The sequence below is a fragment of the Paroedura picta genome, chromosome 10 (assembly GCF_049243985.1).
Source record: "Paroedura picta isolate Pp20150507F chromosome 10, Ppicta_v3.0, whole genome shotgun sequence".
Lineage (NCBI taxonomy): Eukaryota > Metazoa > Chordata > Lepidosauria > Squamata > Gekkonidae > Paroedura > Paroedura picta.
In genome coordinates this window covers 61010105-61023482 of record NC_135378.1, presented here as the reverse complement: position 1 = coordinate 61023482, position 13378 = coordinate 61010105, and the positions used below count along the sequence as shown (strand labels likewise).

The window sequence follows — 13378 nt, the reverse complement described above, 5'->3', positions numbered from 1 at the left end:
AGCATTTTGTTTTCCTTTGGGGGTAGAACTCAGAAATGAATAATAATACAAGATACAGCTGTTCTTGTGTCACAGAGCCAGTGTGGTACATTGGTTAAGAGTATCAGACCTGTATCTTGGAGATGCAGCTATGAATCCTCACTAATGCTGTTGAAGCTTCCTTGATGATCTTGTGCCAGTTACACTCTCTCAGCCTAGCTGACCTCATAAGGTTGCTGTAAGGATAAAATGGAGGAGAGGATGATATAAATCACTTTGGATCACCACTGGGGAGAAAAGCAGAGTATAAATGAATTAAATAAATAATAATCTTAATTGAAAATACTTAGGATTGCAGTTTTGGGAGACTCCATCTATTAAAAATCTATTTACCTCATAATTAATTTGATACCTTTGAATATACAATCATGGTACAAGTGTTATCTCCCCCTTCACATCAGAAGTAGGCTTTGACCAGTTTGTTTGGAATGGGCAGAGAGATCAAAATCCATGAAATTGAAACTTGTAGATGAGCATTCACAGACCTTGCAAGTTTACAAAGCTAGTCATTTGGTAATTTGTTTAACTTCAGGGCATAATTTACCCAAGCAAATCATTGGTTTCACTCATGAAAACATTATTATTTGAAACATATGCATTTAATTATAGAGCTGTGAAATGTTTTTTTTTTTTTTTTTAGGGGGAAAATAGCCTGAGGAATGTATTTTAAAAAATCAAACCCTCTTCAGGCTTGAAAATTTAATTAAATTCTTTGGAGGAATCTCTACAAAGGCAATAAAAGTGTGCAATTTGCACCATGCTGAGAATTCCTTGCAGTGATAAACAACTTCATATTCAAGTCATTCTATAATGAAGAACTGGGAAAGTTTGAGGAAACTTAAATTAAGACTGTTTGCATCATCCATATTAGCAAGAAGTTGACAGCCATGCCCTGAACAACGTCCAATTCTTGTAAAAAAATTCCTTATATTGCTAAATTAAGAGATAATAATTGGCAGTGTAAAGTTAATGTTGGTGGTTGTATTTAGAACTGGCTCCAGGTTTTAGTGGTGACTGTTGACTAATGAGTTGCCTTCCATTGAGGCATTCAGTGCCATTTGCTCCTCGCCCAGCCAGTATCAATCAAAGTGGTGGCTTCTACCCCAATTCTTCACTTCTCTAATATCCTTAGAACCATGAAAAGAATCAGCAGCAGTCTCCAGTCAGCTAAAAGCCATTCTGAAAAGTGAAGACCCATGGATCCCAGCTGCTTAAACTCTTCCACCTAACTTTCAGCATATTACTTATGACACATCTGTAAGATACCATGGACATGGTATAGTGCCTCTCTGTAGTGTTTCTTTTCTCTCCATTAGAAAGTTACCCAGGAAACCACTTAGACTAAATGAATAAACAGTCTGTTCCATTGACCTCTAAATAGTTCACCAAATTCCATGTAGTGATTTGACTTATTTCCTATCAAAAAAAGTGGTCCCGGTTTATTGCTGATGCAGATTGTCCAAATGTATTTTACTCCAAATTTCTAATCTTTCAGCAATTGATTCTTTTGCAGGGAAAATGTGTGACTCCACTGTCAATCACTGTGAATGCAACCCTTGTTTCAATGGAGGATCCTGTCAAAATGGAGTGGAGGGATATTACTGCCATTGTCCATTTGGTGAGCGGAATTTATATGACATTATTTCTTTCATTTCCAAAGTCAAGTTAGGTTTATTGTGTTGGCCAAAAGCCTTTACAAAACATTGGATTTATTTATTTTTATTTAGATTTAGATTTCTAAACCACCACTCCCAACGTGGCTCTCGAACCTATCAGACATGGCTGCATTAAAAACACAGCAATATTATAATAGTAGATTAACAAATCTATAGTTGTAGTATTTTAAAAGAAATGGTAAATAATAATTGAAGTGATAAAATATAGCTAACAGGCTGCATCACTGGTTACTCCAGCACCATGAACCTAATCCTTCTGCCTGCCAGTGCAAACAATATGACCCTGCTAGAGACATGAATCTTTATCTGACAATAGAAAGATCACTTTCTCAAGATCTGGTGTACTAGAAGCTATCATGGGGAACCTACTATACCCTGCCTTTCTGAGCTCAACAGGGTCATCAGAACAGCTAACAAATTAAAAACATACATAATAAAATTGCATATTAAAACCATTCAAGAAACCCCCTACATCATTAAAACAATACTAGAACTAAAATACAGACAAAGACATAAGTGTTTTTATATCTCATATGAGCTTTAGCTGATTCAGGCTCCTGTAACAAGTGGGTGGTTGAGCTAAGAGCACTAAATTTACTTACCAAGTTTCAAGGATTCTTGCTTCAAAAAGGTCCTTTCCTCCATTTCTCACATTCTGCTTCAAGATAAAAGAATTTTAAATAAGGTTCATTGTAGAGATGGCTGAGTCAGTGAAGGAGCTGAGGTCCTGAAAGGATGCTAACCCATCAGTGCTAACCTTATCCCACCCTGAAATCCATAGTCTGATCACAATCTTTCACACTCTTAATGTACGGTTGCCGGCTCCAGATTGGGAAATTCCTGGAGATTTAGGGGACAGAGCTTGGGGGGGGGGGGAGGGGTAGAGTTTGGAAAGAGAGTTCAGCAAGGGATTTGATGTCATAGAATCCATCATCTGAAACAGTCACTTTTTGCAGAGGAACTGACCTCTGTAGTCTAGACCAGTGGTCCCCAACCCCTGGTCCAGAGACCAGGACCGTTCTGTAGATCAGTCGTACTGGGCCACGGCTGCTCCTCGTCCTCCTCCCCAGCTGCTGCCTCGGGAGCTGCCTTGCCACTCTGCTGCCGGCTCACCTTTGGTGCTATCCAGTGGCTGCCATGGCTGGGGCTCCCCTTGGCATGGGCACTGTGCAGCTGCTGCTGGCAGCGCCCCCCAGCGGGAAAGCAAGTGGAGCAAGGGCTCAGGCAGTGACATCCTTTGGCAAAAGATTACCCTCCGCCCGGGGCCTCAGTAAAATTGTCAAGCGTTGACTGGTCCCCGGTGATAAAAAGGTTGGGGACCACTGGATCTGTTGTAATTCTGGAAGATCTCCAGGCCGTACTTGGAAGTTCTAGTGATAGATGTCATTTCTCCTCAATTCTGTGCAATCAAAAGAGGCAGCAGAATTCTGAAGTAGTAGTATGGGTTCAGACAGCTGGCAGAGAGTCATAGTTTATTACATCCATGTTGAAAAGTTTCCTACAATTCTCCCCCCTCCCCAAGAAAAAACCCACATCAGAGAGAAAATATATGGCTTAGCCTTTCATATGCTGTGGTACTTTCCCATTTTACAGAGAATTATTGATGTAGGGAAACTGTGAAAGATCTCATACCTCCCCTGGTACTATTTGTTTGTTTGCTTATTATTTTTGTTTACTGCCATTCCTGACATTGCTGGCTCAGAGTGGTTAACAACTTTATTCTACTACCTTGTCACTTTGTCACCTCCTTATCACTTTATTCCATTACATGTCTAGACCAGCCTTGGTCATCAGATTCTAAATGTGCTCCTACCTCATCGCTTCTAAACACAGATCCTATATTTCCTGTCCTAATTTCATAATAATTCCATTATTTTCATCCTAATCTCAGTTCTCTTTGCTCCATATCCCAATACCACTAATTTCTAGTCCAGTCTTTTCTCCTCACTATGTATCATCCCTTCATGACTACATTATACTTTCCAGTTCATAAATTAAGGTATCTGTTATGAATTTTAAATACTTAGAAAGTTAACAAGGAGTTCCAATGTTTAAATTTTTTTTAATTCCAATTTGAAGCAAAATATGAATATTGACAGTGTATAGGGCCCATAATTTTTGAGCCAGTTCATAGTAAAGGAAAATACCACAACACTCCGTGAAATACCTTATATGTTGACTTGAGATCTGAAGAGATATGGTGAACTGCTAAATCAAAGGAACAACTGCCAGTGGTTTCATGTTGGCTCCCATTCTTACCCCATATTATTAGCCAGCAGATATTGAAAGCAAAAGGGTTTTGACTCAGTTCTGAAGCAACTAAAACCCTTGTTTTAAAGCATGGGAAACAGAAGCTGCATATCCAGATCAATACCTCAGGAGAATGAGAGAATGCATTGACTGATATTCTGTGAATTATCCTTTTTGAAAGGAAATAACCCCTTTCATGGATTAATTGAGCATATAGGTCAAGCTGTGGAATTGTGCCCACTGTCTCTGCTCATTATCTTTATGGGTTCATTTGAAGGTGTAAACACCTACCCATACTTAAATTGAATGTACAGAAGATTTTTTTGTGCAGTCAAGGACTCTGCACAAATCTCTCTCTCTCTCTCTCTCTCTCTCTCTCTCTAGGTTACCCAAAAGCTGGGTGCCAGCCTCATACTCAAATCTTTATCTGAACGTGTAGAGGTCAGAGATAGGGGCAGTACATATCATTCTATCCCCATCTTCCACAATTTCTCTGAACATGGATGTCTGAAATGGGGAATGCAAAGTAGGAAAATGTCCATGTAGATCAGGGATAAAAACTGCAATGTTGTTTATCCAAATGTGATTATACTTTTCTTAAGATAGTTAGCAAATCCTGTTCTTCACTGTAAAATACCCAAGTTAACATTCAGCACAATCTGAATGAAAATGTTTTATTAATATTTAAATCCAATTAAAATGTTGCCAAGCAGAGCAATGTTTTTCTTTCCCATGCATGCCAAATGAGTTTAAAAAAATACTGCTCCTGGTGCATATTTCAATCTTGTCCCCTTGAGAATTGTCATAATGAAACAAACATTAAATATTTTATATCCCAGTAGAAGAAATTAAATTACATTGACAAACATCCTTATTAGAATAAGCAGGTCTTAATTTTGCTGGATCATATCCAGTACCTTTGTTTTTGACAACCTGTTCAACAAATGGAATACATTTCAATTGTGATTACGTAATGACTGATCATTGATATGCATGTTATTGTATAGGTGTTTTTGGAAAGCACTGTGAAGTCAACAGCTATGGATTTGAAGAACTATCATATATGGAATTTCCCAGTATGGATCCAAACAACAATTACATTTACATCAAGTTTGCCACTATCAAAAGTAATGCTCTAATGTTGTATAACTATGACAACCAGACTGGAGATAGAGCAGAATTCCTGGCCCTGGAAATAACAGAAGAAAGGCTGAGATTCTCATACAACCTTGGCAGTGGCACATACAAACTTACCACAACAAAGAAAGTGTCTGATGGGCTGTTTCACACTGTTATTGCCCGAAGGGCTGGAATGGTAAGCGTTATTCAACTTAAAATTAATTAAATAAAACTCATTCAATTCCAGCTCCTTTTACTTCAAATAAACACAAAATGCATATGGTAAAAAGTAGAATTGTAATAATTGTGTCATATCTTATTCCTAAGTATGTAAATGTATAAAATTAATATTATTTTTAAAGGAGTGTAAATGACTGTCTCAGCCTAATTAATTGGTAATGATGATGGTAGGTGTAATTAGCAAAGGCTAATTAAGTCTGATTTAATGCTTGGAATGAGGTAGACTGATTTGCTTTCATACATGCACAGAAGCTGCTGACACACCAGAAATGTTTAGCTACAGTGAAGGAGACTTATACTTTATAAATGGACATCTATCAGTTCCATTTTAATGGATCTTTTTATTCATAGATAATAATTGGGGGGAAATCTCTCTGGCTTCATTCTGTAGTGTATCACATGTGTGTTCAGTATTAGACCTCTGAGGAAGATCTATTTTAGGGTCGTGATGTGTTAGGTCTAGCATTGCATGGTGCATATTTTGTTATTTTAATGATGAGCCTATGGGCTTATTCATGTTTTTAACTTCATAAGATGTGCACAAAAATGTTAATATAATTTGATTATTTACATGTTGTGTACATCTAGACTTTTAAACCTGAATCAAGCTAGATTTTTGTAACTAGATTTTACTGTGTGAAATAGCAAAAGAGCCAGCCTAGTGAAGCGGTTAGGAGCATGAAATTCTAATCTGGCAAGCCGTGTTTGATTCCCCGCTCCTCCTCCACATGTAGCCAGCTAGATGACTTTGGGCTCCCCACAGCACTGATAAAATTGTTCTGACCAAGCAGTAAGATCAGGGCTCTCTCAGCTCCACCTACCTCACAGGGTGTCTGTTGTGGGGAGAGGAAAGGGAAGGCAATTCTAAGCCACTTTGAGACCTCTGGTAAAGCGGCATATAAGAACTAACTCTTCTGCAAATGATGGCTAAAGTGTATTGAAAGTGAAAGCACTTTATGTGAAAGCACCTTGTGTCATGCTGACTCTTCAGCTGGAGTTGTTTTGGCATGTAATGACTGGGGTAGAGATGACTAACTATGGGGCAGTGATGCCCTCCTCAGACATGCTGCCTTCCCCTGCTTTAACTGTATTTCAACCAAAGAACTGAGTATTAATATAACACTTAAAAAAGAATAACACACTACAGGGGAAGAGGGAGAAAAAAAGAAGAAAAATATCACTGCTATTTTCAGCATTACCTATTTACAAACCAGGCATATGGTTGAGGCCAGGGTGGCATCTTGGTGATTTCATCTGAGAATCTTGGAGTTCTAACTCTAACTTGGAGTTTCCCTCACTCCCAGGGAAAAATGCAAAGATCTATTGACCCATTACTGAACAGAGGGGGGGGGGGGAGGAGGATGTACATTATTACTGATCTCTATCTTGTGTTACTTTTAAGGGGGTTTAATGTGTTCTGACTGAGCAGTAATATCAGGGCACTCTCAGCCTCACCCACCTCACAGAGTGTCTTTTGTGGGGAGCAGAAAGGGAAGGCAATTGTAAGCCTCCTTTGGGTACTCCTTTGGGTAGGGAAAAGCAGCATATAAGAACCAACTCTTCTTTTATTGATTGTAAACCGCCGCAAGACATTAAGAGTAGCGGTATATAAATATAAATATAAATATAAATATAAATATAAATAAATACAATAAATAAAGGTGTTTATATACTACCAATTCAGTTTCAGTACAAATCCATATACAAAGTACTTCTGCCTAACTACAACAGAGAGGGAAGCACTTATTTGTTTATTTCAAATAGCTATATGTCCACCTTTTTCTTCTGCATTTAACTGCAACTACTGTATGTTTGGTTTTTTTTTTGTCTCATCCCTATGTGAGCTATTTACAGACATAAGATGTGACATGAACAGCCATCTTGATCTAAATTTTCCCTAGCACAGCAATAAATTATCCTAGGGTCACCAGTGTACATAAGTAACTCTATTAGGTTAAAAAGCTACAGTTTACTACAGGGATGTAGGAAACTGGTAAAATCATTAACTTGTCTGGTATGAGATACAGCAAAGTGACAAGCTAGAAATTCTCATAACTAAGAATTAACAGCAACAAATTAACTTCTGAAGTAACAAGTAGGACAAACCGAATATCAGTTGGCACTAAATTCTGTGAAATCAAATCCAAGTAAAATATAGTTCCAAAACTTTTCTTTCAGGTTACTCTTTATCTCATTTTAAGAATGCATAGCAATATACATAGATAGAAATTACTTGTAAGAAATTGGCTAATAGAAAGTCTGTTTTTTATATGCTGTGTGTATAATAAATATTCAGTGCTTGTAGTCAGACAGGGACTGTTCCTATTTAAGCAAAACATGAATATATAAATTAGAGCACATTTTACATAGTAGTGACAAATTCAGATTCTTACATGTTTTTGTAGTTTGTGTTTGGCTAACATAAACACAGCTCAACATTTTAACATTCAGTTAACACATCTTGTCTCTTGATAAAATGCAAATTATGGACTCCTGCAGTCTCGATTTGCCTTGGGACCATGCCAGAAAGGGAAATGGGATTTAACCCTTCCCCCTCCATTAGTATTTGATATTTGAAGTCTGCTTCCCTGTTCTGTTGTTGACATTTTTAAAGGAGAAAAGATTTGTCTTCTGCAATTTGAGTTTTATGGATAGATCAACATATATGATCTTCATCTTGTCTATTTGTAAAGTGGCTGTGTCAGGCACAAAGCATAAAGTATTTCATTAACTTGTCTCAGCTGGAGCAGAAAAGGAAGGTGGTGGGCAAGGTGGAAGAGAGTGGGCTGTCTTCTACTGTCAGTTCACTTGGAGGGTTTGAAGTAAAAAAAATTCCTTTTCCTGTCTTCCAAATGCTTTTCACGGGGGGGGGGTGTTTGTAGGGGATTGGAGACAAAAGTGTAGTCATAATGACTACTGTAATATAAAAGGTTCTGCCAATATTTAAAGACGATGGTAAGAGTTTACATATGGAGTTTCTTAATGCATTTTAAAAATGGAAAACTAAACTGCTCATGTTCATTTCAACCCTCACTTAGTAATAAATTAAACCAATACTTATTTGGGGCTTTATGATGTGCCTAAAGTGCTAATCCTTGATGTAATTTTTGCAGGCAGCTTCCTTGACTGTGGACTCCTGCTCAGAGGAACTGGAACCAGGCTACTGCACTGTTAGCAATGTGGCTGTGTCTAGTGATTGGTAAATAACATTTCACTTTATTGATTAGCAGAGAATATCCAGCCAAATCCACAAGGGATAGGTGATTTCAGATAGATCTATTGGTTGGCCGTAAAGATTGGTTGATTCCTTAAAGTATGAGACTCATGTCAACATATTTTGGCACGGCTGTCCCCAGACCAGAGAAATACATTCCAATCTACCATTTCAAATTACATTATGATCTCCTATTCTATTCTACTATTCCAAAATAAAATATTGAAGAGACTGTATAGTCCTTTTCGGGGATTGGTGAGGATACAGATATAAGGATTCAGTGAAGTGAATATGTGATGAGATAAGGAACCATTGACTCGCAGGAGGGCATTTCAGGCTGGAATAAGACACGACATGCCAATGTTGGGTATAAACAAGGCCACAGATTTATTACCTCCCCACGGGAGGGTTGGCGCAGCATGGGAGAGGGAGCCTAACCTAGCATTCAGCGAACTGCACCAAAACCCATGGAGTCCAGAGGTACCCTGGTTATCTGCCCCATTCCCAGCCAGGAGACCAGATCCCCTTGCCTGCTGAAGTCCACCCTAAGGGAAGCAACCTGCATGGGGGAGCCAACAGCTGCCCACCTCATTAGGCTGACCCCAAGCTGCCTGGCAACGAACCCCTGGCATCCCAGCCAGATAAACTGTGCTCATTTACAAGCCACCTCATATGAAGGCATCACATCCCAGGGAGTCTGATCACACACCAAACTCCCTGCCAACAGACTCCATCCCATGAAAACCTGCAGCTGTGATGAAATATTAACCATGAAACATCCATCTTAAACAGTAGAACAAGGCAGTTTCCACATCAACATAGGGTGGGTGGAAGCTGCTCCATGGCATTCTGGGTGAAGCTGCTGGGACCCATGCACATGATGCCTTTATAGGTGCTGCAGGCCCCGTCTACACATTTTGACACTGTGCATGTGTGCGTGCGCAGCTCACACCATTAATGAGCCACTGGGGTGGTCACATCTGTCTCTAGCCAGCCCTCCACAGCATCAACCGGCCGCAGTGAGCAATATCCCTGTTAAGTCCTGTGGATTCCATTGTTCTGACTGTAGTAATAACTTACAACAAGTTCTTAGTCTGTCACCTTCATCAGCATGACATTTAGACCATATGACACCTACAATTCTCAGGCTTCCTAAGAGTTTTATAGCTGGTACTATTCAGGTTGTCAGACAAAGGCACTCGGAGACTGCCTTCCCATTTTTCCTTTCTCCCTCTCACAATAGCCACTGCTATTGTGAGCTCCTGAGAATGTGAAGGGAGGAGGAAGTGATGTTTCCACCAGAGCAATATCTGATATATGATGATTTAGGGTGCTGATGGAATGGAGCGGTTAGAAGCTGATAGGATAAAGGAGGACATGGTAGATTATCAGTAGTTTCATAAATTTGTGGAAAAATAAGATTCATTTCCCAAGTTTTCTAAAGTTGCTAATAAGCTACTGGACCTTAGGCTTTTCTTTTTTAGCCAGGGGAAATTTGGCCGTTGTAGTCATAAACTGATCCATTTACTGAAACGTTTCCAGTATACATACACATAGTTCTCCCTTGGTGAATGAGATAATTGACCCCTGTGGACTCTGGTTGATCTCTGTTGTCATATTTAAATGATCAGTTTCCAACCCAAGTTATGTTACTTTCTGAGTAAATCACTTCCAGGGTTTGATTTTGAAACCATACTATATATAAAATGCTTAGTACAATCAACTTGAGGCTTCTAGTTGTAACAAAGTAAGGTATTTAGTAGAGTTTAGAAGAGGCTATTACATGTAGTCATTATAAAAAGTTGTTCTCTAATGGTTTTGATTAAGTTAAAGCCATAGCCAAATTCATTTAAAAGGACAATGGTTTTTCCCCCACACTTCCCTTTCAAAACTAATTTCAACTTTTGGAAGAAATTGTCTGAGTAATATCTACATAGGACATACTTAATACATTTTTTTTTGTAAGGAGGTAGCATATCTGTGCTTTTGTCATTGTAAGTCAATGTATTTTTTGTATTTTCCTCCCCAGGACCTTAGATGTACAACCAAATAGAGTCACCATTGGAGGTATCAGATCCATAGAGCCAGTACTTCAAAGGAAAGGACAGGTGGAAAGTCATGATTTTGTTGGTTGCATAATGGAGTTTGCAGTCAATGGACGTCCCTTAGAACCCAGCCAAGCTTTGGCAGCTGAAGGCATCTTAGATCAGTATGTCATTTAAACAATTTACTTATCTGAGTTCAGGAAGGTAGCAATTGGGGAAAAGGCCTTCTTGGTCATGACACCAAAGCTCCAGAATGCCTGTATCACTTCCCAAAGAGATTCCTCTGTCCCCTTCTGTTGCCATCTTCCACCAGCGAGTAAAAACTATTTTTGTTTCATTTGGCTTTCCCTAAATGATCCCTCATTCCTAACCAATGTTTTTAATGTTCTATATGTATTTTAACTCTAATTTTTAAATTACTTTAATGAGGCATGTGTGTGTTTTTGGAGGGTTGATTTCAATGGTTTTAAAATATGATTTTATAGGGTGTGTTTTTAATTGTTAGCCACTTTGATAGCCCTTGTAAGTGCAGAAAGGTAGGATCTCAATGTTGTAATTAAATAAAAAGAGTAAAATGAGAGTCAGCCCATTCAGATGCTTTTGTAGTCATCTTGATTTCGGTAGGGAAAAGTGAGCTGTGCATGAAGAGCATCAGCATGCTAACTTTCTTGCTGGATCTGTAACTCTGCCACTGATTGAATGCTTATATCCAAAACATAGATAATGTACAGTGTTAATGACAGTACACATTTCCACCTGTATTAACATGTTCATATGGAAAAAATGTCTTCTAGTATTGTCTCTGCCTCTGGTTTCATATGTATTGTTATGCATGGCTACATACATTAGAGTTGGCCACTGTAGTCCTTAGTAAAAGGTAAAGGTATCCCCTGTGCAAGCACCGGGTCATGTCTGATCCTTGGGGTGACGCCCTCTAGCGTTTTCATGGCAGGGTGGTTTGCCAGTGCCTTCCCCAGTCATTACCGTTTACCCCCCAGCATGCTGGGTACACATTTTACACAGGATGGAAGGCTGAGTCAACCTTGAGCTGGCTGCTGGGATTGAACTCCCAGCCTCATGGGCAGAGCTTCAGATAGCATGTCTGCTGCCTTACCACTCTGCGCCACAGGAGGCTCGCAGTCCTTAGTACTTAGTTCATATTCACCACAGTGAAGTCAGTAAAAGGGACTGCACTGGACTATATTTATTACAACTTCCAATTATACCAGTTCCTAGTATTAGGAATGCAAGCAGGACTACTTTAGCAATTTGAAGTCCTGTCCCAACTTATTTGATACAATATATTTAATGCTCTTTGTTTTACAGTCCCAGGGCCTATTTCACTCTTAAATATCAGTGTTCTTCCCTTCTACCTGGTTTTCCCCCAGTGAATGTCAGTTCAAAATGATGGATTGGCTGAACCTGTTGTTTCTTCCATCCTGCTGTTTGAACGTAGAGTTGGAATAAGAGAATGTCCAGAATGATTAGCTCATCCCTTCTCCTTTTGTGGTCTCAGTTTATAGCATAAGGTTTCCTAAAGCTCTGTAGCACAAAGATCAGCATCAATTATATTTTCGCAGACAGCCAACCATCGTAACATCGCCAGTGAAAAGTAGAAGTGTCTATAATTTGTGTGTCTCTTGTCTAATAAGATTCCTTCTCTAATGCCTTGGACAGTTCCAGAGTAAAAAGTGGTTTCAGGCTTCCTTTCAGATTGGCTTGGCAGACAATAACATTTAAAAAGTCATTCTGCTCTTAATTTAATGTATAGTACAAGTTATTCCACTCTGGTTACTGACTATGTTATGTATTCAGACTGTATGCAATATAGTTATTACATAAAATATTACTGGAATTTGTTTTGGTCTTTTAGCATGTCAAGGGAAACAAAGAGGTTCATGAGTGGTTAGCATTTAGCGTGGCATTATAAAATCCATTTTAATTTGCTCCCCTGTAAACAGAAATCACAAGATTTATGTGATATAACTTCACAGATTTTGGCAGTGAGGTAGCAGTAGCACAGTAGAAGCATTCATGGGCATTCATGTCCTTATTTCAAGGGTGCATTTTTCTTTTTTCAAAATGTGCTAATTTGTTAATTTGCCAACATTTAATAGTTCAAATATTCTGAAATTAGATGATACAATGAAAGAGGCTAGATAGTAGATAACTTGTGAAACTGCAGTGAAATATGAGGAATAGTCGCCCATAAAACTAGTTCCCAGAAAAACTAATGTAACCAATAAAACATGCCTCCAAATGGTCTGTAATAAAGTTACTCCTGGACTAACGTCTCAGCAGCCATATCTGTTCAACAGTATTAACTAGGGATGGGTGTGAACCAGTTCAAACCAATTTGGTTTGAGGTTCGGGACAGTCCCAAACCCCTGAACTAAACCAAAAACTCCACACAAGTCAGTTTGGACCACATTTCTCTTGACCACAGTCTGGATTAAAGGGTGATTCACCCAGGAATGGTTAAATGGCTATCAGCCATTTCGTTCCCCCCCCCCCCCACACACACACACACTGGAAGTGGGGGAGTTAAATCGATCAGTGAAATGGCTGCTAGACATTTCAACCAAAGATCTTGGTGATTCTGCCTAACAGCTGTTAAGTTGGAAAGTCTGACAGTCATTTAAACTGTCCATTTTGCTCCCCCCACTACCAAGCAGGTCCACCTGCCAACTTTAGGTTTAAATGACTGTGGGGAGAGTGAAATGGATTGGTGAAATTTCCACTGCTACCTTCTAGTCTTAAAGAGTGTCTCCTGCTGCAGGACTTCAGCATTCTTT

At 39.0% G+C, this 13378-nt stretch overlaps 1 protein-coding gene across 1 annotated transcript in view; it reads left to right on the top strand.

Moving 5' to 3' along the window:
* Positions 1–13378, top strand: part of FAT4 (FAT atypical cadherin 4) — a 135881-nt gene that overhangs the window by 106435 nt on the left and 16068 nt on the right. The window contains exons 10-13 of the mRNA XM_077300348.1: positions 1553–1657; positions 4973–5280; positions 8438–8523; positions 10568–10747. Coding sequence (XP_077156463.1) covers positions 1553–1657; positions 4973–5280; positions 8438–8523; positions 10568–10747 — 679 coding nt within the window. The remainder of the gene's footprint in view (positions 1–1552; positions 1658–4972; positions 5281–8437; positions 8524–10567; positions 10748–13378) is intronic.